The 27,848-nt window shown below is 41.5% G+C and overlaps 1 protein-coding gene across 9 annotated transcripts; it reads right to left on the minus strand.

Moving 5' to 3' along the window:
- itgb4 (integrin, beta 4) lies at window positions 1-27,795 on the minus strand. 9 transcript variants are annotated; one of them, XM_015039990.1, is made up of 45 exons: window positions 27,708-27,795; window positions 27,220-27,315; window positions 20,096-20,178; window positions 19,192-19,274; window positions 18,496-18,597; window positions 18,154-18,358; window positions 17,961-18,057; window positions 17,712-17,883; window positions 17,594-17,596; window positions 16,683-16,943; window positions 16,511-16,600; window positions 16,298-16,420; window positions 15,701-15,868; window positions 15,518-15,594; window positions 15,205-15,410; window positions 14,847-14,950; window positions 14,664-14,765; window positions 14,430-14,562; window positions 14,207-14,332; window positions 13,176-13,294; window positions 13,054-13,087; window positions 12,778-12,972; window positions 12,576-12,679; window positions 12,444-12,502; window positions 11,887-11,910; window positions 11,653-11,801; window positions 10,635-10,814; window positions 10,373-10,521; window positions 10,040-10,247; window positions 9,637-9,945; window positions 8,818-8,990; window positions 8,559-8,739; window positions 8,299-8,436; window positions 8,037-8,219; window positions 7,827-7,955; window positions 6,088-6,243; window positions 4,841-5,011; window positions 3,889-4,032; window positions 3,472-3,615; window positions 2,732-2,881; window positions 2,444-2,632; window positions 2,206-2,361; window positions 1,948-2,112; window positions 1,177-1,296; window positions 1-1,093 (listed from the first exon to the last, which is right to left on the minus strand). In XM_015039990.1, the coding sequence occupies exons 3-45, from the start codon at window positions 20,169-20,171 to the stop codon at window positions 966-968; spliced, it is 5,985 nt and encodes a 1,994-aa protein (XP_014895476.1). In that variant the 5' UTR covers window positions 20,172-20,178; window positions 27,220-27,315; window positions 27,708-27,795; the 3' UTR covers window positions 1-965. The 9 variants fall into 9 exon arrangements, with proteins under 9 accessions (XP_014895476.1, XP_014895478.1, XP_014895475.1 ...); XM_015039992.1 differs by lacking the exons at window positions 27,220-27,315; window positions 27,708-27,795 and adding an exon at window positions 24,016-24,439 and having other exon boundaries at window positions 3,472-3,606; XM_015039989.1 differs by lacking the exons at window positions 27,220-27,315; window positions 27,708-27,795 and adding an exon at window positions 24,016-24,439.
- Between the last annotated feature and the right edge of the window lie 53 nt (window positions 27,796-27,848).

Below are 27,848 nucleotides of genomic sequence, written 5' to 3' on the forward strand. Positions count from 1 at the left end.
GTCATTAGAAGAAGTCATCGTTTTTAATATAAATCTTTATTAAGTGCAATATAACTGATGTACAAAAAATGCTTAAAAATGGACCTGCTTAAATGGGAATGATACATGCCAAGTAAAAATTGTTTGAACTGTTCAACTTATATCTGTATATTTATGAAAAAAAATCTGAAAATGTTTCCAAAAAAAATTTCTCATGAACCCAAAGTACAGTAGAACCTGCAGCAAGCAAATACAATCTTTGTCTTTAAACATACTTTCTCTGGTATCATGTCTTCCATTAATCTACTGAACCAAAGCAATGCTGAATTAGCCACATAAAGAAAATGCATAAAACTGCAGCTGTAATGAAGTGCAGACATTTTAAATGCAGAAACATGTTTAATTTCTGATTCCTTGTTAAACTCATGCATGCCCTGGGCTTGCGACCGGCTAGTGCGGATGTAAACAACCAGAACTGTAAAAACTGAAAATGTATGAGTACATCTTGAATGAAAAAAACAAACAAAAAAACACACTTTAATATAATAATTTATAAAGAAAAGCCCTTTAAAATTCCACAGTGACAGTAAAGATAAACCTTTCAAACATTTAAATTTTAAGATGAAAGTTGGATGACAGGATATGGATGTTATTTTGGATTATTGAGCCATTGTTTGGGATATAACTTCTTTATAAGGCTGGTGTGTTAGCGGATGTCAGCCAACAGAGGGACTACTCTCACATGAAGTTATAAACTCTAGGGAAAGAAAACAGGAACTACAAAAAAGTGGGAAACTATGGGGAAAAAGAAGGTGACCACAGTTTGTAACAGTAAAAAGTAGCCTTTACTTTCAATTTGATTTATTTGGTTGCAGTCTTACCCTATACACACATACATGTACAAACTCTGAAACACTTTTTTGCGCTTTGGCTTTGTGATTAATTCTCAGGCTGGATGCTATCATGAGCATCGCTCACACAAGTTCCTAAGACTCATAAAACATTCTCTTTGTGACGGTGGATGCTCCTGTGACGTTCCTCTGAACCACTTCCCGAGTGACCTGACGGCTCACCATGCTGCCCGTCTCCGTGAACTGAGTCATCATCATCCCATCTGTTAACGAAGAGCAGCTCCAGTTCAAAACGTGAACACACTGGATTATAAAACAGACAGGATTGACTTTTTTTCTCTCTTACCTGAGAAGTAGGGATCGTTGATCATGGTGTGGGAGACATTTGTTCTTGTGGTCATTTCTGGAGACATTTGGAAAACGTCCCTCCTTGTCACTGATTGGCTGTTGTACTGAGACAAGGCACCTACAGGAAGCAGTGAGGGCCAAGTTAAATGAAACTTTGGATTTTAGATGGCAAAGGCTTCATTTGATACCAAACTGTTAAAATGTTTTTTTTTTATTATTAATTCTTAAAACATATTGCTGCAAAACCTGAACAGAGAGTAAAACAGCCACTGAGTCAAAAGAGAAAATCAAGTGCAGAAATACAAACTTCAACTTTACCATATTTGCACATCTAGAAACTGTTTTTATTTTTATTTTTTACCCATTCCTCTTTACAAAATGCTTCCTACTCAGTTTGAATGGAGAACAACTGTGGACAACAATTTTTAGGTTTTAGGTCTGTTCAATTCAGCCTGAACTTTGACTAGGCCATGAGCATGATTTGATCTAAACCATTCAATTGCAGCTCAGGCTAAATGTTTAGGCCTTATGTCTTTGCAGTTTCCGACAGGCTTTATTCTAGAATTGTCCTGTTTAGCTTCTTGTTACTGGTGAAGAACCAACATTGTTACAGTCTGATGCTGCAGGGAGGGGATGGTGTGTTCAGCCAGAGTAATGATCAGTTTTAACTTCCTCCACACACCAAGAAATAAAGTTTGTGGCTATAATGACAAATATGGAAAAGCTTAAGAGCTATAAACATGTCCACCATTCCTTCACAAACTCCTACCTCCATCCTGAGACTCAATGGTGATGATACCCTCTCTCTCAGGACCAAAACCCTGCGTGGTTTGAGCCTGAACCTTGAACTTGTACGGGACGTTCTCGGTCAGGTTTGGGACAGTCAGACTGGTCTCAGCGTTGTTACCGCTTACATTGAAGGAGCGCATGTCACCTTGACAGAACAGAATCATGATTAAACACTGAGATACTGGAAAGGTGCACAGCAAAAATAGGAGTTTTTTATTTTTTGTTTATTTTGCCTCACCTCCATCATGTAGCTGTTCGCAGGTGACCCTGTAGCTCAAGATGTCCCCGTTGGGCTTCCGTGGTTTTTCCCAGGTGAGCTGCAGTGAGTCGGGGCTCAGGGCTGTGAACACCAGCGGGCCCGGAGCGCTGGGCGTACTCAGGGTGAACGGCGAGCCTGGACAGAGGTTACATCTCAGGTAAGGCAATAAAAACAAACTTTTCTCTGGGTTAGGAGTGCAAAGCAGCGGATCCGGTACCTGGCATGGGACTGAGGGGACTCTTGGGGTCCACAGCTGACTCGATGGTGATGACTCCCTCCCGTTCTGGACCCCAGCCCTCCTGACTCTGAGCCTTCACCTTAAACAGATAGGAGTGGTTGGGCAGCAGGTCGTGGATGACCACAGAGTTCTCGGCCGGGTTCGTCACATTGAGGCGCTTCGTCTCTCCTATGGGAGACAAAATGGCGAGCAGGCAGCATGGTGGTTACAGTGAGAATACCAGACTGATCCGAGAGTGGTTCAAAAAGACGATGACACTGAACGGACCTCCGTTGAGCAGCTGGTAGAGGACGCAGTACCCCAGAACGTCTTTCTCACAGTGTGGCTCCTGCCAGCTGACTTTGAGTGCGGTCGGTCCCAGAGCAGAAAACACCAGCCTGCTGGGCGTGTCTGGGACGCCAGGAGAGAGGCGGGCATCTGAACGGACACAGAAAGGTTCATGTGAGAAAACCTCAGAGCCAGGCTGTTTGTTTCTGTGTCTCAACCCAAAGAAAGAATAAAAATAATAAAAAAAAAAAACATAATGCCCTAATCTATGGAGATTCAAGAACATGAGAAGAGCAATGTCATTTTATTTATCTAGAAAGTTTTTTTTTTTTTTTACAATAACTGAAAAGATTATAAGAAATTACATTAACTGGTTGACAAAGCAGGTATAAAGATGTTTAGTAAACACAGACTGACTTCATGTGTGTCAGATAATTAGTGAAGCAGAAATGAAGATGAGCCAGAACAGAGGTGGTTTTCACATGAATACAGACAATTTGCAGGAAATTATCTGGATTCTGAAACGGCATAAAATACTGCTCCGTCCACACAAAGCATTTAAAACACTCCTCCTGTTCTCAGCAGCAGGGGGCGCCGACTCTCCACTGACTGAACATGATGCTTGTGCTTTTCTCCTTACTAATGCCACCCTGGGCAACCGCCCACATCAAAACCAGCCACTGACAAAGATGGTTGGCAAATGCGTCCGCTGCCTTCATGCATGAACGTGGAGGACTTACCATGGAGGACTCTGTCCAGGCTGTATAGGGCTTCATTGACCTCTGATGACTGAGTCCTGGCCCTGGAGCCCTGAGACAGGCTGTAGCTGTACTGGGTCTGAGAGCTGCTCTGCAAGCCAGCGTAGCCGAACCCACCTGATGGCGCTTTTAGCAGAGGGAGGAGGAAGAAGGTGCAGGGAGGACGAAGAACAGCAGAAAGGGAGGGAAGTAAACAGAAAGCAGAGCGATAGTCAGCATAGCGGCCCCAACCCTGCTGACAGACGTCTAAGCTGTCAGTTTCATGCGCTCACACAGTTTACCCGCCATGTCCGAACAATTATCACACGCCAAGATAAACGTCTGTCTTCTGCAGAGACAGGAGGAACTAAACGCTGTAATAATTAGTAAAATCAGCTCAGAGGCTTGATGGGAACTCACTCAGATCTGGGAACTTATCGTCTCCTATGACGATGGAGTCCCGGATATTTTCATCTGTGTATCCTCTGTTCTCTGAGCGCTTCCTCATCAGGACTTCGGTCGTGTGGATCCCCCCTCCGATCATGTCCCGTCTGCGGGGGCTTCCTGCGTTAGGACAGAGAGAGAGAACCGATTAGAGCTGGGCTGATCGGTCCAAAGTATCGATAATATCGATACTAATTGGACATCAGTATAGACTCGATACTGCCGTTGTAAGATTGAGACTTTAGTTTCAGATTCCCATTTGAAATTTATTTTAGTGTTGTAGTTTCTTCAGAAACTAGAAAATAAGTTTTTATTTGCTCTCAAATTATAATTTAAGACAAATGTACACCTAAGGCTGGACGATATGGCTGAAAAACACATCATGATGCAAGTGTCTCACATCAGCCAATATGTGAGACACTTGTATATATATTATTCGGGTTTTTTTGATTAAATATCTGAAATACTGTCAAACTGGTGACGTGACTTTCCTGTTATATCCACAGGTTTCACTACCCGTCGTTTATTCTTAAGCAGTTATGAAGAATGGCGGCAAAACCTGAAACCGATGCTGTTACTCTATATGTTGTTGCTAGGTAACCAAAGAGTTAGTGAGTTAATTGAAACCATTCGCCTAGCTTAGCTGCTTGTGAGAGGCTGGCCTTTCCTCCGCCTACATCACCCACAATGCTGTGCGGTTCTGCATTGGAGTTCATTGAATATTCTAACAGATGTATTATCTATTGATATTCATCATGTGTCTATCACGATGTATAATCTTATTGATTTGTGGTCTGGCCCAATGCACCCATGTGCTTTCTTTTTCTGTTGTTACCTTTTGTCATGTTGATATGCTTTTAAAGTATTCTGTAGACACCTAACAACTTTGTCCAAGCTCAGCACAGCAGCTGGCATCCATCTTCCTTACCTGGCCCAGTCATGTAGGTGGTGTGCATCTCTGTGGTGAAGGAGCCGCCCGCTCCGCCTTTGTAGTTGGAGCTCAGAGTGGACATGGGAGAGGATGAAGCTGAAAGGTTGCGGGTTGTTGAGCCTCCAGGGAAAAGAAAGTTCTGTTCCCACCTGCCGTTCGACATGTAATCTGCAAGACACAACAATCAGAGCCAAACTGGTACAAATACAGACTGTCATCTTTTAGCAGCTTATACATCTGTTGATGGGAAGCACCTAAAAAAAAATTATTTTTACACCCAGATGAAATTATACACAGATAGACTCTTTACTAATTAGGTGGTTTCTGATGTCAGTTGGTTTTAGTGGATTTCATTTGGGGGGGATCAGAGAACAGAGGTCTGAATATAAATGTTTTTGACATTGCCTAGTCACACCATTGTTTTTGTGATTATTTTGCTTAAAAATATTTGCAATATTTATGTATGACTGTAAATGTGAGTTTTAGTTACTCGCTGTATTAACTATAGCTTGACATCAAGTAAAAAGCTGAGTATGAAATACTGCCACCTGCAGGTGGGAGTTAGCAGTCAGATTGTTTTTGACCATTCTTGCAGAAAATTCGCAATGAATCTACAGTTATGCAGTAGTGTGAAAAAGTGCGGGGCTCTGCTGATTTTGTGGGAATTTCAAAACAGTGGAGGGATTGATTAATATAATTTGGAAGTGAACCAATAAAACTGCTTTAATTTGATTGATAAAGTAACATTTAAGCACACAACAGTTTTCTTGAAGTCGGGCCTTGAGTTTGACACGTACATTCGTGAAAAACTGGAGTGTGAACACACAAAAGAAGTTTATAAGGCAGTGTAAATGTTTCATGAGGTTTCATAGTGCTTCCCATCAAAATGTGCACACCTGAAGAAGAAGAAACCAAGTGCAGTAAAGTTCTCATCTTTGCAACAAGAAACGCAGTTTGCCCCCTACCCCCCATGTACTGCAACACAGCAAAACGCTTCCTCCAGATCACCACCCACTCCAGTGGGGCGCAGAGAGGACAGACAGGGGCAGGCACCTGGAAAAGCCCCTTGCCTTTGTATCATCAACTGGACGCAGTGGGGCAGTTGATGCCAACGCTCAACGCTGGTGGGAGAACAGGTGGGAAAAGGGGAAAAAAAAAAAAAAAAAAACGAGGACTGGCCGTGCAATAAGGCATGCTCGCTGTCTGCCTGTCTCTATCGGTCGATCTGGTGGGGCGGTCTTCACCTGGCAGGGGCGTGTGGGAGGAGCTGGGGTGGGGCTTCTCGTCTGAGCTCATCTCTGTGTCTGTGCTGAGGCGACTGGGGATGACCTCCACTCGCTGTTTCCATGACACCTGACGGAGTTCCAGGTTTGACCCCACCAGCTTGATATGCTGCCAGCCTTGATTTGGTGGTCACAGAAGCAGCAGCAGCAGCAGTGAGGGCAGGATAGATCGGCAGGGAAGAAGGGCTTGTTTAACTTCACAGTGAATAACAAACGACTTTTATCTCAGCTCAGAGAACAAAAGTCCAGATGAGGGCTGCAGCCAACGATTATGTTAGCAATCGGATAAGAAATTGGCACATTTCATTTCACCACCAATGCCTTTTTTTACACATAAACACATAAAAAAAAATCCAAATAAACAAATAATTTAATTAGTTTTTTAAATAGAGTCTGTATACTATCATTACCGATTACAAGATTACTAAACTAGTTGACCATTATTTCAGTAATTGATTCATAATGATGAATCGTTTCAGCCCTAGTTTCTAATTGTTTCAAAGGTGACGAGTAACTTCAGCAGGCCCTTCCAATAATCAGAAGCAACTGGATAGAGAGCTTGAGGGTAGTCGCTGTAAATCATGTGTGCGTATAGATGGGGATTAATCTGGGGCGTTGCCTACAGGCAAGATGTCTGCCAGATGGAGGTGATGAAAAATGCAGAAAGATTTCACCTCCGATACTCCCTGCTTTCTCAGCTTTTCTGAAAATGAAGAGGGGCACTTTATGCCAGGCCGTTCTAACATCCCACGCAGAATATCTGAGAATTAAAAACTGCTTAGGAAAACTGAAAGGGTCTTTATCAGGCGATTATTTCAAAAAGGAAATAAAAAAAAAGGAAAATTACTTGCAATACTCATTTTGTTGTTTCTGTCTTTAGCATTTCCTGTCTGTCTAAGGAGCAATGAAACCACTGCATGATTCAGGCCACAAAGCACAGCAAATACTATTATTTCCTTGGTGAAATATGCATCAGAGTGAGTACACTCAGCCTCAGTGTGTGCAGATTTATTAACTAGTTGAGCTTTTCCACATTTTGTAACATTATAACCACACAGGTTACTGTATTTCATCTGCAATCTGTGAGACAGATCGCCATGAATTTGTGCAGGATTCTGAAAGTGGAAAATAATACTTTTTTTTTTTTCACAATTCTGAAAAGTGTAGCATATGTTTGTCATTTAACTATTCGGCAAATTTGACCAATTCTAATATTTCTTTCTTTTCTGACTAACCAGTGCAACTTGGCTGAATTTTGACCAATCCACCAGTTTCCCTTCTAATCTAAGTTCCTGTTGGACTTGAATTAATTAATTAAAATGTCTCTTGAAAGTCAAACCTGCAGGATAAAAGCATGTGTGTGACCTAAACAGAAACATTTGCCTTTTTCAAATTTAGTCCTTTTTTAGGAAGGTTATGTGCAGAAATGTAAACTTTTCTATGGCAAATAAAAAAGCTCAGAACATTTTTGTCACAACCTCTGTACATCTGTAACAAAAACATTGCAACATCCCGGAATAACTGTCTAATATACCTTAATAAAAGCCATTGTGACAAATTGCTTGGTGTGAAATTTTTTACATGTAGGTCAAAAAATAAAAATTATTTGGTATACAACAGAAATACATCAACATTTGTGGTTATGACATCACAAAAAGGGGCATCAATATTTTTGAGTGGCTTTGGTTCTTGGTACCCACCATCACCCGAAACGCTTGGCGTCTTGGAGCTTGTTGGCGACTTCAGCACATCGTTGCTGTACATCAGGTAGCTGTCATACTCGTCTCCTGCCTCAGCGTCCACAATAGGAATGTCTGGAATGATGGGAACTACAGACGGAAACAAAGAGGAGTTAATGTCTTTCAGAGGGAGCGAGGCTGAAGAACCAGATGTGTTTGGCACAAACTCACTGGACATAGGTCTGCTGGGCTGTGACGCCAAGTTGATGGTAGCGTCTCTGCAGGGGCCCCAGCCTACACTGTTTTGGGCACGGACTTTGTACTGATAAGTCTGGGCGCTCTGGAGGTTTTCTATCAACAGCATTCGTTTCTTTGGGTTGTCGATCTTTACTTTTTTGGCTCCTCCGACTGGTTCTGTGTAAAGAGAAGTCGGTATTACACTGGAACTGGATAGTCTAGTTATAGCTTGAGTATTTTGAGGAGAATCTCTTACTCATTTCGTCATCGATGGGTGTGTAGATGACCTCGTAAGCTGTAATGTCACCGTTGGTCTCTGCAGGCTCCGCCCAGCTGAGCTGAGTGACGGTTGGACTGATGACGTTGAAGGCCAGACGACCTGGTTCACCGGGCGCTGCAGGGGAACAGATGGGTGATTTTCAACTCCAATTAAAGGACACACAAAGAACTTTCATCGTAGTGCAGTGAACGTCCTGCATGTACAGCTTAATCTGCACCAGACTTTCGAGAGATTACCGTCTTCCAGTGTTTGACAGCTAACGATGTTGGTGTCAGGGCCGTCTCCCATTGAGTTGTAGGCACAAACTCGTGTCTCGTAATCGCAGAAGGGTAACAGATTAGTCAGCTCGGCTTGAGGCGTCCTCACGTCAAGGACCTTGGCGTCTTTCTCAGGGTCGCCATAGATCCAGTACTTCACCTAAGATGCACATCAGGAGTCACACTTATGATACGATCGATTCAAACTGGAATGAGTCAACTGGTCAGCTCGGTGTACCTTGTATCCCACGGGGTTACCCGGTGGCGGATCCCAGTTCAGACGGATGTTTCTGGGACCCGTTGCTTTGGCCTTGAGGTTTCCCGGTGGGAGGAGGCGACCGCCAGGGGTGGTGCCTCTCGGGCTTACGTAGCCCTTCGACTGCATCTGAGCAATTTCTGGAGATCTTGGTTCTTGAGGAACAAAATAATATCCAGAGAAATAAAATAAACACGGATTACTGTGCAGTATCTAACAAAAGGGACATTAATTAAATTCAGTGAATTGTAAAAGTTTTCATACTCCTTGAAGTTTTCCAGATTAGTGGGATTTTATGTGACAGACTGACATTAATTTGAGAATAAATGTGAAATAGAATTAAATTATACATTGTTTTATATTTTTCATGAAAAAAAAATCAATGTGGCCTGCATTTGTTAAAAAAAACAAAACAAAACAAAAAACACTGGTCTTTTCCAGCAGCCATTATGCAGTGCATATAGCTGATGAATAATTGGGAGATTTTTTGAAATGGTTCATTTTCCAGACACCAAAAAACATTAACTTGTTGCCAAAAACTGCCTGGATGTTTTTAAGCTCTTGGGCAGTACAAGAGGCAGTACAGACCCAAATGGAAGTAGAAAAATGTCCAAAATGCGAATTTTGCATAAGAACTCCCCTTAAAAAAGAAAGTGAAAACTATATATTTTCTTTTTTGCTGTTTTATCAGGTAATGTGAGACAATAATCTTTTAAGGTGTATGAATACTTTTGAAAAGAACAGGAACTGATGCGATGTTGTTATGGAATAAGGATTATATGAAAGGTCTTCTCATATCACCTTCTGTGATATTCACAACGGTGTTCTTCCTTTCACCAACAACGGCATTGGTGCTGGGATCGTACAGCTCCAGCTGGAAGGTTTCTGGCTGGACTGAGCCAGGGAAAGGTTCGATCACTATATTCTTCTCCGTTTCTCCCGGAGCGAACTTCAGAGAACCAGAAAGATCAAAACGCTGAGACTTCTTGGTGCGCCACTTGACCGTGGCAGGGCTGTCTTCGTTGCGGGAGCGCACCACTGGGATGGGGTAGGTCTGATCTAAGGTGCTGAAGTTCTGGTTACCTTTCTTGAACATCATCACACTCGGTTCTTAAGCAGACAAAGAAAAAGATAGAAAACAACTGGAGTCAATAACAACGGCAGAGCTGTCAGACGTAATCCAAACACCTCTCTTTTCATTCACCTTGTGTGTCTGCGATGGTGACCGTGGTTCTTGGGTATCGTCCCAGCTTGGCACCCTGGCGTGGGTTACTGAGGTCCATAACAAACTGCTTGATGGGTTTGTCTTCCAAGAAGCCATCTTTCTCACTCAGCTCCAGCAAACGGACAGGAACGATCTTTTCAGTCTCACCCGGAGCGTAGGACAAGTCTCCTTGTACACTCATGTAGTCCTAAATCCCAAACAGGAAGAGCTCTTAGTGGTGGTTCGTTTGACCAGGCTGTACTCTAAGTTCCCGTCTTGCATAGGGTTTCACACATTATGTCAACACAAAACAGGCAACACACGTCTTCTTACCTTCTTATTCTTGGCAGAGAGATCTTGAGTGTTGTAGGTGACCTGTGTGCGTCCATCCTCGATGATCTCTCGGCTGATGGGGATGTGTGCCACACCATCCTTTCTGCTGTACGTGTATTTCGGTTGGAGGAAGGAGAAGATGCTTGTAGCTACAGTGACAGAGGTGGAGATTCAATAAAAGCCATTCATACGCAACAATATTCAAATGTTTCATTCCAATACAACCAATTTTCAGATGGAAACCTATGACGTGATTTCTCACCGTGCTCTTTGATGATGGTTATGTTAACGAAACGCTTCGCAATCGTTGCAATGCCCAGCGGCACATCCCTGGCCTCCACTTTCAACTGCTTCTTGTCATCGTCGTCGTCCTTGACGAACAGCGGCACGTGAACGTCCACCATCTCCACATCCTCCTGGAACTCCACGGCTCCCGCAGCCTCTGCAGGGGAGTAACGGATTCACTAAAGATGAACTGCACCTTTTCTACTGGACTGAACCAGCAGATATTCAGTTGCACCGACGAGGAGCAGGGTGGCTTTCTGAGAGGCAGATGCTAGAAGGCTATATTTTATTTCTTAATATAGTGTAAATTGTATAGTAGGATCTAGTTTTGTTTTGTTTTCCTTCTCAGTTGGTGGTGGAAATGCTTCCTTTAGCCGTTTCCCAACCGCCAGTAAAACAAAGAAGAAGAAAGAGAAGAATGGTTTTCTGTATCATGGATGGATTTCATTTGGTGTCTTGGTTTTCTACAACCTCCCTTTCTGCATCTGTTCAATACTTTTTCTCTGTGTCATTTCACTTTAATACACGTAAATTATTTGTTTTGGTTTCTTTCAATACACAGATTACTTGGGTTGTTACCAACACCAAGTGAAAATTTCACTTGGTGTTGTAAACATATTTATAAATATGTTTACAATGAAATAATACTTATTTTTACTCGCTGTGTACGATAGATTAATACAAAACAACTACAAACAACAACAGCTTCAAAAAACAGCCATAAAACTCAAAGTACAGCTACATTAAACACTTGGCGCTTTTGAAAGATTAAATATTTCATCTGACATTGCACATTAAATAATAAAAAACTTTTAGCTTTTATTAGTTGTATTACTAACCAACAGAATTTTATCTGTTATCATAAAACCTGGCCATCTCTACTGAATTTTGTTTTTGACAAAAAGGGGAAGATATGAATACTTTTTCAAGGCTGCAGGCCGTTAGCTCCCTCATAGTGTCACACCCAGACACAGGTATGAATGCTGGCCACACACCTCTGTCTGTGGCCACAGTGTAGTAGCCTGGGACCACTTTAAGGTCCCCAAAGTTTCCGGACTGGACGTTCTTCTCGGTAAGTTTCACTATGTCTGGGTAGGCTCTGCGGGGAGCTGACAGCACAGTGTCCATGATGGTGTAGTTCCCCCTGAGGAGATTAGATAAGTCGGAGAAATTAGAATAAAAAACACCTAAAAATCATGACAAAATTTAAAGTGAGCTTAATTTTTTACCTTTTTCCAGCATTTTTCTGCAGTCTGTAAAAAAGCACATATATGTCAATTTATGACTAGAGATACTTTATTTTAATGTAGACAGGGACATTTTAATGTGACAATAACAATGTACATATAATGACTGACACGTGATCAGTATTAGTAGGAAATATGTCTAGTAGAATATTAAATAATTTTATGTAGGCAGGTGAAAAGCTTTAGCTGCTCAACCTCTCACGACTAGCTAAGTAAAGTTGGTGGCATCAACTAACTCACTTACTCTTTGGTTACCTAGCAACTCACTCACTCTTTGGTTACCTAGCAACAACCTGTTGAGTGACTTGCGCAGCAGCAGTATCAGGTTTTATCACCATGCCTCATAACTGCTTTAAAATAAAAAATGGCAGGGAGTAAAGATAGAAAATCAGAACAACATCCTGAGAGTAAATTGTAAGTGGGCAGTTTAGCAGTATTTCATATATTTAAAATAATAATTAAAAAATCAATAATATCAATATTGAAATAAATATTTTTTTCAAAGTTCTAGCATCTTCTTGACAGCAAAAATATGTTACCTGAATAAAGTTTGTTGCACTTTCTGTGCCTCAGGAATCTGCTTGTACACCTCGTTCAACTGCAACAAAGAAGAAAGAAGTAATCACTGACAGTCAGAGCAAGAGCCCACCAACATCCAAAACCCAACTCACGTTGTCAGCCACTTCCTGACGGAGTTGCTCAGCGTCTTTTGATTCGGGGCGAGACAGGTTCTCAGAGAACAACCTGTTTAGTCGGAGGGAGATCGGGAACTGGACTGCAAATAAACAAAGAATGAAAAAAACAAAAATAGTTGAAGGTTCTTATGTTATATACACTACATGATTTTCCATTTAAAATCCATCTTGGACTTACTCATTTCATCCGGATTTGGTTGCATCAGCTCCCGCGGGTGACTGGGCACACGGTGCACATTATCTTTGACCTTCCAGCGAACCACGTCGGTTCCTTTCGGTGGACCGGTCCTCACCATCGGCGTGTTCAAGTGATTTGAGGTCAGCTGAGACTGATGGAGCAAATACTCGTCTTCCTTAAAGCCAACCATGCGACCTAAATCAAGAAGAGAACAGGAAATATTGATTATATAAGATGGTAAAAACAATACCACTTCATGTAATGCTAAATATTTACCTCCCCTGCAGCACGGCAACAAGGCAAGACAGTTCTGCATCGGGAAAAATGACAAAACTCTTCAGTTTAACCATAATTCGGGAAGGTCTGGCTTTGATATGTGCAGGTGTGAGTGCTTTTACCTGCCAGCAGGATGCGCAGCAGGCACAGTACTTCCAGCAGCAGAGCAGCAGCAGTGCCAGCAGCAACAGGAGGAACAGGATGAGCGGCAGCAGCCACAGCAGACTGGCTGCTGGACAGTCTGAAAGGGTCATGCAGAAAAGACAACAAGTTTAATACATCTTTATATCAAATCACTTTCTGGAGCAAAGATATCTTTTCACAATAGAAGAAATTATGAGGTGGCTGTTGGTGACAGAGCGATAAAATTACGAAAGCTATGACAACTACGACCAGAAAGAATAATTGATAACTGTGGAGAATTAGCATGTAGCAAGAGTGCGCTCTACCTGACAGGTGTTCTTCATTTCTACATTAACACGGGTACAAACTATTTTACAAAATGTGACTTTATGAATCATTTGATCTACAACATTTATGCCAGTACAGAAAGCATCTGACATTGAAGAAACTCTTTAGCAAGAGTTTAACAGCAGGTGGATTTCCATTAACCATAAAATTGTGCAAAATTTTAAGAAAACTCTAATTTCCAATAAACAATTTCTGCAGTAGGATGAGGTGTTTTTTTTTGTTTCCAACAAAATTGGTGTATTCCTACGGAAGCTGAGAACAGACGCTTTCCACATATACTTTTTCCGGTTGGTTTTATCGAAATAACGAGATAACAACCCGACTTGTTATCTCGTTGTCTCAAGATAACAAGTTCATTTCATTTTCCCGGCATTAACTCATTATCTTGAGACAACATAGAAAACATCTGCTCTTGGCTTCCATATATTTCACGGAACTGCAATGGAAATACTTTTTTCGCATTGCACACATCGTGTGACCAGCAACCAGACATTACAAACTTATTCAGATGTGATTTTAATTACATTTTCTTATTTAAAGGAAACACCGCCATTGCAAAATTGTCCTCTTTCATAATTCGTTGAATACTGTCAAAGTTTTGTGCGCACTTGTCATGTGAGCGCAGCTCGTGAAAGATTCAGTTCCCTGGGTGTACTTTGCATGCGTGCAGCCTGCAGCTCACCTCTCTTTTTGAGCACCTCAGCCAGCAGCTTAGTGTTTGTTGGATCTTTACTGGTTTCAACAGTGTACTCGTATGTACAGTCGTTGTCCTCATCAACAAATCTGCAAGAGTCAAGGACTTCCTCCCCTGAAAACAAAATCAAAAACACAAAAACACATGACAATAAACAGTTAAGACTTTTTAGATTCACAACAATCACATTGCTTTTCTCAGGTTAGCTTACGTTCTTTCAGCTCATCCACCATGATAACTTCAACGAGACAGTCTTTGCACTTTGCTTCGTCCTTCTTTTCGCCTGTCTTCCATGCTTTACATTGGACGCACTTCCTTGTTTCCTCGCATACACCCCGTAAGAACTAGATGCACAGTTCAAACGATGATCAGAGAAGAAAGACTTGAAACCTCAACACATATGGAGTTGGACCTGCCATGATTTTAGTTTGAATGATTAACACACCTCGAAGTTTGGCTCACAGGTCGGAGACAACGCAATCCCGCTGCCGGTGTCTGGGCACTGGCAGCTGCCGCAAACGCATTTGCCTCGTCCACCGCAAATTTTCTGAAACGCATGAAGACAGGGTCAGGCATCATCCACGCATCGGACAGCCCGACAGGAGCGTAAACCACTGGCTCTGCTCACCCCTTTGTTGTCCAGGCAGGTCTCGTTGCTTTTGGAGCACTCGCAGGCATTTCCCTTCCAGCCCTCTGAACAAGCACAGCGACCCATCACGCAGGAACCGCGATCTGACAGGAGGGAAGCAAGAGAGCTTTTACAATTCTGTAGGTGTGTGTTCTTTGTAAAAGCTTAAACCCATACCACTTCCAAGTTTATTGGGCAAACAGATCTGAGTTACAGAAGACAACACAGCCAGGATCATTTCTACAAACCCAAATACCTTAAAACTTAAATAATGCAGGAGTTTTTTTTTTTTTAGGACAGTACTTCTGGAAGGTCAGAATAACATGTTGATTTGACGCGTCCCTTCAACAAAACGTACCGTTGCAAAGGATGCCTGCGACTCGTTGACACTGGGTCTTGTCATACTGGCAGTAGGGTCCTTCGTACTGGTCCGGATTGTAGCACACGCAGGTCCCACATGCCTGACAGTCTCCACGGCCCGAGCAGGACTCTGTCATGCCGGGCCCAATGCACTGGTCCTTGGTCGAGCCTGAGGTTTTTGAGCAGTTGCAGAAGGCGCCCGCCCTGGCACAAATATCAAAGACATTGCTGAGTGGCTGTGGCTCATCTGACAGAAGTCAGATGACAGGGGAAAAATGAATGTTGCAAAATATAATCCCCCAAAGTCTCACCAGCCATCGTCACAGAGACACTTTCCACACACCAGGTTTCCTTTGCCGTTGCATCTTTTAGCTTTTAGAGTGGGTGTCTGAAGAAGAGACATGAAAAGACAAAAACGTATGAGTCTGTTTTATAGAACAGGCAGGAAGATAACCTTGAAGGAGCGTTTTGGTGCTTCAGTGGGTTCAACAAACCTTCTCACAGTCACAGGTTTCACACAGAATGGAGGCTTTCACATTGACAGCAGAGTCGAAGGTCGTCGGTTTTACTTTGATTGTACCTTCCTTGTCTCCTGGATCCACTTTGCAGACAGGTTGTTCACCGTGCTTTTGTTGGGCTGTAAGTTTTACCTTGAACTTACCCTAGTGAGCACACACAAACACACAGAAAGAGAATCTTGTTAGCATCTCCCTTACAATAGATTTCTCTGAATCTTAGAATCCAACCACATCATTAGTAGAGCTATGCATTTTGGCCAAATTTGCTCCACCAAATTTAGCACAAGTCATGTAGGGGAGACAGCAAATCTGTTCAGGTGAAATCAAAACTGAACTGTTTGGTCTAAATGCATAAAGATGTGTGTGTGTGTGTGTGTGTGTGTGTGTGTGTGTGTGTGTGTTGAGAAACTAAGAGTGACCCTGAACTCAGACGTGGCTGACCATTTATTATCCTGCAGACGAACTGTAAATACTTAAAAAGTGTTTTTACTTCAGGGGGCCAAGACATGCATCGTTTTCCTCCCACTTAACAGTTTTGTCTCAGACATTTATTTGTTTCAGTGCAACACTTACAATTTCTCCAGGCTTGAAGTTAAAGGCTCCATAACGGACTTCTTTATTGCTCGAGTCCAGAAACTGAGCTCCAAAAGCCTTTGGTCTGTTCTCCGCACGGATGCTCATCTTAGACTGGATGCTCTAGAAAACAAAACAAAACGATAAGATCAGCTTTGAGATATTTGCTGCTGACATTTTTTCCTTAAATGTTTCAAAGTTGTAAACATTTACCACAAAGGCATCCCGCATGATCTCCAAGATGTTGGATGAATCCTCTTGAAGTACACCGATCTCAGCAATGGGGAAATATTCTTTCAGTTTCTGAAAACGGAATGAAAGAACATATTGGATCCTCTGAACTTAAAAGCAGAGGGGAAGAGTTGAACGGCTGTGGCGTACTTACAAGGTAGTACATGTAGGAGTGGTTGGTGACGGCGAATATGGGGATGATGTTGTGATTTCCCAGCACACGGACCAGCGTAGGTATCGAAGGGTAATCCTGCTTTGTAGCCTGAATGTAAACACCGTTTTCGTCCAGGTGACAAGCCTCGTCGTTGCGCGGCAGGATTCCCGCCAGCACGTTGGCGCCGTCAGCCTCGTAGTGAAAGGCTGACTCGGTGGAGAAAACCAAGAGGTGAGTGCTGCCTTCGCGCCAGCCGATCTCCTGGAAAAGGAATACGAAACAAAAGCAGTGAGAATACATGGCAAGGAAAACAGAAGATGAAGGAACTTCCACTGAATGACAGAAAGGGAAAACTTTTGCAATGGTGAATTTACCAGAGGAAGGACTAAGATACATCCATTTTGGATGCATCTTATGTCCATCCATTTTGGTGCTATGAGTGACTTTTTATTATAATTATTTTCTCAATTTTCTGGCTGTTTTATTTGCTTACATCAACATTTACTATGAAAGCCAACATCAGAACTCATTTCCTGATGTTCTCAGAGTTCAGTGGTGAATCTAAAGTAAATATATTTATTTTTCAAATGACTTTTTCATTCATCCATTTTCTTTACACTCTTGGTCGTAAGGGGTTGTTGGTGCCTATCTCCAGCAAAAGTATTGGGCGAGAGGCGGGATAACCCTGGACAGGTCGCCAGTCTGTCTCAGGGCAACACAGAGACAGACAGAACAAACAAACATGAGCACACACACACTCACACCTAAGGACAATTTAGGGACCAATTAAACTGACAGTCATATTTTTGGACTGCGGGAGGAAGCCGGAGTACCCAGAGAAAACCGGGTACTTCGGGAGAACATGCAAACTACGTGCAGAAAGACCCCGGGCCGGGAATCGAACCCAGGACCTTCTTGCTGTAAGGCAACAGTCCTACCAACTGCACCACTGTGCAGTCCTTAAATTACTTTTTTATGACTCGTAATTTAAAACTTAGGACTTGGAACCAATCACCTGGTCTAACTCACCTTACACACTGCTGCCTGCAGAATGGCATCAAATCCTCCTTCGGGGGCGTCCAGGTTGCCAGATATCCTCTCCTTTTGGAGCTTTGCTGTGAAGCTGTTTACATCCTTGATCAGTGGGATGACGTTTTTGAAGGAGAATGGAGAGTCGCTGTCGGGCCACGGCTGTTTGAGCCTGAGAACCAGAGGAGGAAGCAAAGTTAGAATGAAGCGCTGCATCCATCAGCATTATTTTTTTTTTTTTTTACTTACTTGTCAGGTCTCATGTCAGTCTGGGGCTCAATTACTTTGTCCACAAATTTTCCAAACCCAATGGTGTAGTCACTTGAAATTTCTTGCACCACCGTGGCTACAGGTAAAACACACACCATCAGTTTTCTTTTCTATTTTTTGCAGATTACCTCACAGGAATTGCGACACGTCACCACAATCCAAATGTGCTCACCCAGCTTGTTGCCCATTTTCTTCAAGTTGTCCAAATCGTCCTTCATTGAGTTTGAGAAGTCCATGAGAATGTAAAGATCCAAAGGGCCTTTGGTTGGAGCAAACACATTCACGTCCAGCTCTCTGGTCTCTCCAGGCAGAAAGGTCATCCTCACTTCCTGTGGCGACACCTGAGACCGCTGAAGGTTCATATTAATGGCTTCGTTCTGCACAGCAGCACAATTGCAGAGAGAGAGAGAGAGAGAAAAAAGATTCAACAATTGGACACAAAACAATTATGGAAACACAATTTGAAAGAATGACGGAACAATTAGACGAGAATCATAACAGAGGAAAAACGTACTTGCACTATGGTCTGCTTGCTGGTAGCTTTGATGACGTATGCAGCGTTGCAGCCGTGAGCGAGGATTTTCTCATGCAGGTCACAGCGAGGAAAGCCAAAGTCCTGAAACATGAAGCCAAAGTTTGAAGTTTAAGTGCATTGTGTACTCCTTTTTAAAAATCATACACCAAGATTGGTCCAAGAGAGTTCAGATCTCAAAAAAGAAGGAAAACATTGAATTTTTTGTATTTAGAAGAGAGTAGAACGTATTTAAGAGTTCTACTCATCAGTAGATAAAACAACAAAATCCATTTTATGGTTTCGTCATCTGCTGAATAACATTGTTTTAAGCAAATATGTCTGCTTTCTAAAACACTAGAATTTAAAGAAAACAAAATGACTGCAACAAAGGTTAAGGACAAATAAAATGGAAATTAATGTCAGAAGCACTTTATTTTTTTATCCTAATTCTACTTTTTTTTTCTTCCATTTTTCATTTCTTAGTTTCATTTTCCCATACCTCTCTTAGCATGAAAAACGATCACCTCTAATTCTAATGTAACGTTTCTAATGCAGAAACGATGAATAGTGAGACATTTTGAAGTCTTTCCATCTCTTTGTAGTTTATAAATGCTGAAGAAGTCGTCTTTTCTCCCGATCTCTCATTAAGGGAGGAGGAGAAGATGTGAAATGAGCTTCCTGGTTCTCTGCTCTCACCTCTTCGCTGCAGTATGCACATCCCACCCCGGCCTGCAGACAGTCTGAGCAGGTACCGGACCGGGCCGTCAGGCAGGAGTTCACTGTTTGGGATAGAAAGAATTCATCTCATGAAGCATCGTTACAGTATATGTGGTGACACTGACGATACTGTAGTGAGCGCTAGCTTAGAACAAATGCTAAAAAAGAAAGGAAAGAAAAAGAAAAGAAAAAGACAAGTAGAAAGATTCTCAGAGATCAGTTCTTTTGGGATTTACTTTTACAGATTTCAGTAACATTTTGCATGACCTGTAGTTAATTTTCAAAGATATGTCTGCTAAATCTGCCAAACTTTTGAAGGATTTTGATTGAATAATATGTATTGCTGGTTGTTTTGCATTGCTACATGTTGAATTTTAATATTACTGCATGTTTTGGGGACCATAGGTGGGAAATTAGCATTTGTAGCTATAACTTGTTGCAGTACATCTCTCCCTCGGTGGTTAATGTATGTTGTATATTGTCCTATTTTAAATAAATTCATCCGTTTATTCATTAAAGCACAGCTAATAAACAACTATATAACTCAAGACCTTTTAAAACATCCATTACACATTAATTATATTCTTACAAGCACATCAAGTTGATTCTTAGCATTTTCTTGGATTGAGTCATTCATGTCATGCATACAACACAGACTGAAGTCATCGGGGTAAACTTATTCTACAGTGATAAGTTTGAGTTTTGAAATCTTAAAGTGAAAAAAATCTACTCCTTGATTTTGCCAAAAATACTGTTGAATTAATCAGTCGACGCATCCGACCAGATCACCTATTATTAGATCCAATATTTTTGAGTTTAGCTTATTTAAAAGTCAAAATCGTGTCATAAACAAGTTAGGTCAATAATTAATTCTGATTTTCACCTTCAGAGGAGCAGCAGGTCAGCAGGACGGCTAGCAGGCCGAGTCCTGCCAAGAAACGTAACGACCAGCTCCCCATCTCGCCCCTGCAAAAGAAAACAAACATAAAGTTCAGCCCAAGCTGCAGCCATTCACCTGTTTCAGAGACATCAGCTGTACAAAACTGTACCAACACGTTCACATTTTCCTGTCTGAACCACCACACTCTTCTCCATACCGTTATTTTTGATAACATTCTTAACATTTGAGTACTAAGCTTTCACTTGGGTGTGGCCACATGTCATGAAGCATCACAATGTTAAAGTCGTCTTCCAAGTTGCCAAACTGATAAAGGATTGTTTCACAGTTTATTTTCCTACTGTTGTGTGTGGACTAACTCAGATTAGTTAGTCCTTATCAGACTTTTACTGCATTATTTTATTCTAGACAAAAAAAAACAACAACAACAACAAATCTAATCATGACTTTTTCAATATCTTTATTCTTTGATTCTTTTGACTAAAACTGAGCTGGAGGTGAATTATGTGATATTAATCTTAAATGTATTTTTTTTTAATCTAGTACATGCATTTGGAATAGTAATTTACTAAATAATAGAACAGAATACCCCATTCCCACACTCAGTGTCCGTCCATTCAACACTCATCCAAGCCTGGAAAATTATGCAGACAAATTTAATCGACAATAAGATTTGCTCAAAGAATCAAGCTGTTCTGCGGTATAGTTAAAGATTATTAAAAAGACTATGATCACATTGGAAAAAAGACCAACGTAGAGATCTACAATCTGATGAGAGCAGTCTTATCTAACAGGTAAGATGCTTAAAAATTAAAGCACTGCAAAAACACTAAAACTTATTTTTGCTCTAGTTTCTTGTACAAACATTAGTATGATTGAAATAAGACAAAACTAACTTATGAGCAAGATAAAGGAGGTAAATATTGATGCAGAGGTCCTGGTTCCCCTGGCTGCTTATTTCACTTATAACATGTGAAAAATGTTTTGTTAAATGTGAAATAATCAGTCAGCTGAACCAATACGTTTTATTATTGATTTAAAACAAGCTCCTACATCTTGCAGAAAAGTTACGTGTAAGTTAGTGTCTTATTTCAAGCGTAGTAAGATATTTGAACTAGAAATTAGACCAAAAAAGCTTGTGGTTTTTGCAGTGTGATGGTTTTGGGTTTTGGTGTTTCAGTTTTCTGTTGTTGCATCTGGATTCAAAGTAGTCACACAGAAACTTAAAGTTCAAAATAAGACTGAAGGACAAAGTGATGCGTCTGTAATCAGAGTTAATTTCAGCTCCACTATAAAAGGAGCTCTAGAGTTTCAGGAAACAATCCACATCCAGTTGGCATGTTACATGAGTTGACAGTGTAGATTATGTATGCCTCTCATCCAGTTTTAACCTGCTGTCCTGTTTGGTATTGTCGTATAATTTCAGAGCCAGTTGGGACACGACGCGGTGCGGTCGGGACGGGAAACAACCGATGCAGGGTGGGATCTGGAAACGTTCCACGCAGTGCTGCAGTGTGCGCTATGAAACCGCATTATAATTTCCTGCAGGAATCTTGGATGCAGGACAATCTGACAAACAAACAAAGGCAAACGCAGGAGTTGTGGAGCGAACAAAGACTGCTGTGTGATGCGGAAAGGTCTGCAATTGTCTCGGTGGGCAGCGGGAAAACAAATGGATGATTTGTGTCAACTCGAGGGGAAAGAATTTCCCCATGAGGCGAGAGAATGACCTGTTGAGAGTTAAAAACGCAGCCTGGTGAGCACATGGGAGAAGCGGGTTTGCGCCTCTCTGTGAAGGAGAGCAGCCTCCAGGTGTGTGTGCGCGCGAGATGAGTGGGAGAGAAGGTGCCACATAAATCACCAAGCAGCAGAGACGGGCCAGGACAACAAACTGCCTCTTCTTCTGCAGTAAATACAAGCAAAGCAGCGCTTTATGTTCCACTCGGAGGACAATCACAGACGAGCGGGCACTTCTGACCCAAATTACAGCCTCCAGCGGCTCGTGCTGCTTCTCTTTGTTCTGAAAGCTCCTCTGGCACCAGAAGAGGAGACGTTTCACTGAACTTAGAGCCGGGGCCGCTTCTCTTCAGACAAAAACACGCCTGCCAGGTGGACATACCACCAGTGGGTGTGGGTCGGCCCTCGCCATGACATCAGCTTAAGGAGAAAGGGAAAGAGGAACGACGGGAGGGCATCAACCTTTACAACAGGTGGCAAGGTCAAACTATGGCAACAACAAATAAAAATCCCATTGGGTTTAGAGATTAATGTTATTTTCTCTACAAAATAAGCAAAAGAAAAACAACAACAAGGACAACCATTAGGATTAAATTACTTCTAATTGTTCTGCCTTACAGGTCCAGTCTAGGGTTTCAAGTAACTATTAATTTAGAAATCGATTATTTGATTAATCAGATAAAAAAGAATTAGCACAGTCTACAGAGTTAATCACTTAGGCCATTTCATGTAATATTGGAAATACATTAAATGATGCAAATAAGCAAATACTGTAATTCCTTTGTTTAAGAAAAAATTTTATTGCCTAAAAATGTAACAACAACATTCCTTAAGTGAATTTGAACCAGCTGAAGCTAAACCTCTGCGAGGAGTTTTGGCTAAAATATATTTAGAGACAAAAGTTTTTTTTATCATAAATTAAATTTTGTATAGCTTTTGCTTAATTCCTGGTTGTTTTGGCATTTTATGTTTTCAATAATTGATTTATCATGATTAATCCGATTAATCATTTCAGCCCTGGTCTGGTCGCTGCTTTAACTGATCCAAACAAATTAAAAGTGCAAAGAAAAGTCATTACAAAAAATAAACTAGCCAGCCCAAGGCATAAGCAAACTAAGGTGCTAATGGTCAGCAGGGATCCCCAAAAACAATTCACTTCTTACACAGAATGTAGACTCAAATATTTTAGATTTGGGGATTTTTAATTTAAATTCTACGACTCGAAATTAAAAAAAAAAAATCAACAGTTGTACTCATTTCAGTTATGCATTAAAAAGATGAGCATTGATAACTTAATGATGCCAGTTTAATCAATCCTGCTGTAGGCACATTTCATGCACATTGTGACTCCACATTTTGTTGCAATGCATAAGCGCATTATATTCAACTTGATTACGCTTCTTTTCAGAGTAAAACGAGTCTGCTGAAAAAAGATGCACATCGCAAATCAACGACAAATCAGATGAGCAAGTTTCAGAAGCAAAGCAAGACTTTATCAGTTTTTAAAAAGTGCTATGAAGTGATTAATGTGGCCGGCTTGATTGTTAAATTACAAGTAAACCAAAATCTAAAAGTAATTTTGGTCTAGTTTCTGGTGGAAATATTTTAGTTCACTTCAAATAAGACAAAACTAACTTACAAGTAACTTTTCGGCAAGAAATAGGAGCTTGCTTTAAGTTTTTTTCTATTTTACAAGTTGTCTTGTTCCACCAGCAGATTATTTCATGTAATACTTTTTCTTCAATATTAAGGAATTATTGACTTAAAACAAGCTCCTATATCTTGCTAAAAAGGTTACCTGTAAACTAGTTGTCTTATTTAAAATGTACCAAGATTTCTGCTATAGAAACTTACCAAAATTACTTGGTAAGATTTTTTGTTTTTGCAGAAGTTTGAGAAAGAGATGAGTTTATCTGAAAGTGGGGCCCCTCCAAAAACCCCTCCCTGGGGCCACATGCAATCTTGGTCTGTCTTTGTTTTTAGCTTTAATGTTATTGAACTGTTTAGTGCAACTCTAAGTTACATAAAGCAGTCACTTTATAGCCATCCACCTCGCCCTAAACGTTGCACCACACAGACAAGTCACTTTTGCGATACTCAGAAGTGAAAACAATGAAGTTATTAAGAAGATTATGGGTGAAAACAAAGAGATCGCTGATCAAACAAACCTCCCAGGAGCGTCGGCTCACAGTCCAAGTCCAAAAGTTTGACGGTGTGGAAGAAAGAAAAGTATTTCCTCTTCTGCCAAGTATCCACCTGGGTTAAATAAAATCTCTGCCCCAGAGTCCAAGTTCAAAGTCGCCTCCAAAAAGAAAAAGAAAAAGAAAAGTTGCAGTTCTTCTCTCTGTGTTTTCTCGCGTCTCTCCTTGTAAGGTGCAGCACAGTCAATTATTTACTTGTTTGCTCTTGCACTCAGTGGAGAGTGTGTGTCTGCAGGAGAGATACGAGCGACTCTGAGACTCTGGCTGAGTGTCAGTGGGAGTGCTGGGACTTGATCCTTTTTGCTCCAGCGTACACACCCACACACCAGTCCTTGTCCAGGTACGCCAATGTTAGGAAGAGAGTTAACTCACATTTGCTGGCCTGCCTGTGTCTGTTCCCCACCCTGCTGCAGCTTAAAGCTCCACACCTCCATGTGTCAAGCCCCCAGCCCCCCCTCCTTCACTGCATTCCTCCCCAACAGGAGTTCACCTGTGTGGGCTTGAGATTCTGGAAGCAGGCCCCTCCTTCAGGCCGCCTCCCAATCTCTAGGGAGTGGCGCACATTGGAGAACACTGCCTGCAGGCTATGGGAAACTGTTCTGTGACTTGTGTTTGCTCAACCATGTTCTCGTGCTAACAGGTACATTTTCTTCTTGGCAAATATTTAATACTAGCAGAAGGATTATGACACCGTTTTCTTTCTTTTTTTTTTTTGCTCTTACTTCATGATGCAACTTATTTCTTTTAGTAACAGAGTTGCGAGTGAGCAGGGAGATCTGCGTTCCTGTGCAGACAAGCCCACACGCTGCCGTGACCATGACACTGAATCCTTCTGTGAGCCGTGTTGAATTGTGCCCCAACAGCCTCACACAATGGAGCTCATCGACCTTTTCTATTCACACGGTTTAAGTGTTGGACAAGATTTTAACAACTCAAGGTTCACGCAGCTAAACGTGCTTACCGACCAAACCGACCTGTGTCAGGTCGGTTTGGTAACTCATAAAGATTTTTTTTTTATATTTAAGTTTTATGCTACTTTTGCAGGTAACTAAATTTATGCATTGCATAAAATATTTCTGCCAGAAAAGACGCGGGCACCTCGTCTTTTCTCCATTAACTTGGAGATGTTGCTCCGTTGACAAAACCTTTCAAGGAGAGATGATGTTGCGTTCAAGTTGTCAGATTTTTCCGACTTCCCAGTTGAAAAAAATCAACTGGAATGCCCTTCAAAGTCGGATTTCCCACTGGGAAACTGGGAGCAGCTCAGACTACCTGGTCTACCCCCAGTTACTGGTAGACCAGCTACTGGGTCTACCTGTAACTGGTGTTACCATATTGTAACTCAAAGTCCCAGCTAGTGGGACTTTGAGTTACAATATGGCCGCTCTTCGCATCAACAGTAGTAGCTGTGGTGGAAACATGTTTGTTTTATAAAACACACAAGTAAGAGTGTGTCATAAATCAATGCTAAATGTAGCGCCTGCACCTCTAAACTGAACAAATTAAAAGTGGTGTTTGCTTATAAAAAGTAAAAGTTAAAATGACGTTTATAAGATTTGTTCACAAATATTGCGAACAATATTTCTGGGCGTCGCCATGATGAAATTCAGACTTCTTAACTGGAACGCTGTCACCGCTGATCTGACGTCGCATCCAGCTCAGAGTTCCTACTTCCCAGCTGACTTCAACACAGCATCAAGCACCTTTTGGATATTTCCAGGTGTTTTATACAAGACTAGAGTGTTCAAAAAGTTGCACTTTTGTTATGCCCCCGACTGGCCAAGCATGTAGTCACAACCGCCCACGCTGGCTGAACTGTAAATCATCGAGCTGGTTTCACCTTTTCGCAATTTTTTCTGTGGAAGGTGACAAAATTGTTCCTATTTGAGGACTTTTTTCATAGGCTATATCTAAGATATTTGAAAGAACATGCAGTTTGGGAAGCCAAAGTTCCTCAGAAGAAATGCTACTTGACACTCTATTGCAAACCAGTCAGTTCAGGAACACCATTAATTATCCTTAGCTCTGATTGGCTGAACACCCAAGAGCAGACATAAGGAAGACTACAGATTACCAAGATGGTTTCCACTCTAATTAATGCATACTGAGGTCAATTCTGTGTTTGAAATAAAAGTAATAAAAGTTTAAGTGATTCTGAATGACACCAGAGGAACAGAGGAACTTGTGAATTGCAGGCGTAGCAGTAGCTGCATTCCTAAACAGTGAGAACGAGAATCCCGTTTGTATGGTGAACACACAAAAATCATCCAGCAAGTCTCTCACTAGCACAGCATTGACAAGTGGTTTAAATGACTCCGAGGTAAAAGGAGCTCTGTTCCTCTGTACTGTACATACCACACTGGACGGCCGCGCTCCTAGCAACCGGAGCTGGTTGGACATACAATGGAGGACTCTCACTACAGGGGAACAAAACTTCTTTAGTAGCGACGCCTCCCTTCTGTCTGACGGTCTCGGCTGGCACTTGAACAGCAGAGCAGTTCAAAAAAGCACTTTCACATCTTCTAAAAGACAATCTGTGGCTCCCCCAGCTTAGGATGGACTTTGTAAACACATATATTTTTATCCCACCAATAATACAACTCACATTTATGCTAAAAACAAAAACAAGAAACAGATATATCCCATTCAGTGTAAGATTTTCTGAATAAATCAAAGGTTTATTTATATGAAGCTGACGTATGCCTACAACTGTCAAATTATTGCAATTTACATGCATGAGAGAAACGTTTTTTGGAAAGAACACCAAAACCGGGTCAAGCCCAAGGGCCCACATCCTCTCAAATCCAGCCCTGCACCGGTTTGTAATTCAGCTATAAACATGTGGTTCCAAAAATTACACAAACAAATACACAACATATATTTGTTTGAGTATTAGGTGAACTTATAACACCACATAACTAATAATTACCACACCTGTCATTGCTAAGAATCTTTAGAAACTTCAAATTAGCCTGCACAAAGGCTGTACAAAAAAATTTAAAAGTAAAAAAAAAAAAAAAGAAAAAGACTGGATTAGTGTCCAAAGTATTTGAAAAAAGTTTAATTAGGTTAGAAACTGACTGAAAGTGTAAACATACTTCAAAAACAGCGTGGCCTGAGATCACTATTTGAATAAAACCGTCTGAATTCAAAGCAAACAAAAATACTTACAGTAAATCAGATGCTGTGTTGATGAGCCGGCCTCATCGGCTGAAGAAACTGAGTCACCCAGGGTGCTGGGAGAGCCCTACAGCCCACCCAGCCAGCCTCAAAATTAAAACACAGAAGAAGAGAAAAACAGTAGGACAGCATTAGCTTTGAGACATGAAGCCCCCTCCCGAGAATGACTCCACCTCCCGTCCCCTTCTGAACATTTGAGTCAAGTCTGTGTCCAACACTTCGCTATTTACATGACAAAAAGACGGCTTTGTGCTTCACCGGCTTTATTCAGTAGGAAGCTAATGAGGACTGTAAACAAATGATGACAACAAGCCAGAACAGACCTGTTATCTGACTGAATCCAACATATTGTTTTGGGGAAAGTAGCGAGAGGGATAAAGGAGCGCTCATTACGCTACGTCTCCTTCTGACGTAGTTTGTATTTTCTGTATATTTCTATAAAAGAAAAATAATTAAAACTAGTAGAAAACTCCCCTTACCTGTTCATTCAACATTATGCTGTCGGTACTTCACAATAGGAACTCGTTCCTGTAACTCAGAAAGGGAATGTCTTTGGTGGGTTTGACACATTTGACAGTGAAAGTTGTGAACGGCTCAGTCCGGACAGGTTCGGCTCGAGC

The sequence above is a fragment of the Poecilia latipinna genome, unplaced genomic scaffold (genome assembly GCF_001443285.1).
Source record: "Poecilia latipinna isolate Pla-1442-1.1 unplaced genomic scaffold, P_latipinna-1.0 Scaffold492, whole genome shotgun sequence".
Taxonomy (NCBI): Eukaryota; Metazoa; Chordata; class Actinopteri; order Cyprinodontiformes; family Poeciliidae; genus Poecilia; species Poecilia latipinna.

Excerpts from the sequence above, each read along its gene's own strand:
- itgb4 (XM_015039990.1), bottom strand. The coding sequence starts at position 20,171 with ATGGGGAGCTGGTCGTTACGTTTCTTGGCAGGACTCGGCCTGCTAGCC. Across the intron at positions 18,058-18,153 it reads GAAAATGGGCAACAAGCTGG|CCACGGTGGTGCAAGAAATT; the intron begins GTGAGCACATTT and ends TTTTACCTGTAG. Across the intron at positions 10,815-11,652 it reads CACTGTGGCCACAGACAGAG|AGGCTGCGGGAGCCGTGGAG; the intron begins GTGTGTGGCCAG and ends ACTCCCCTGCAG.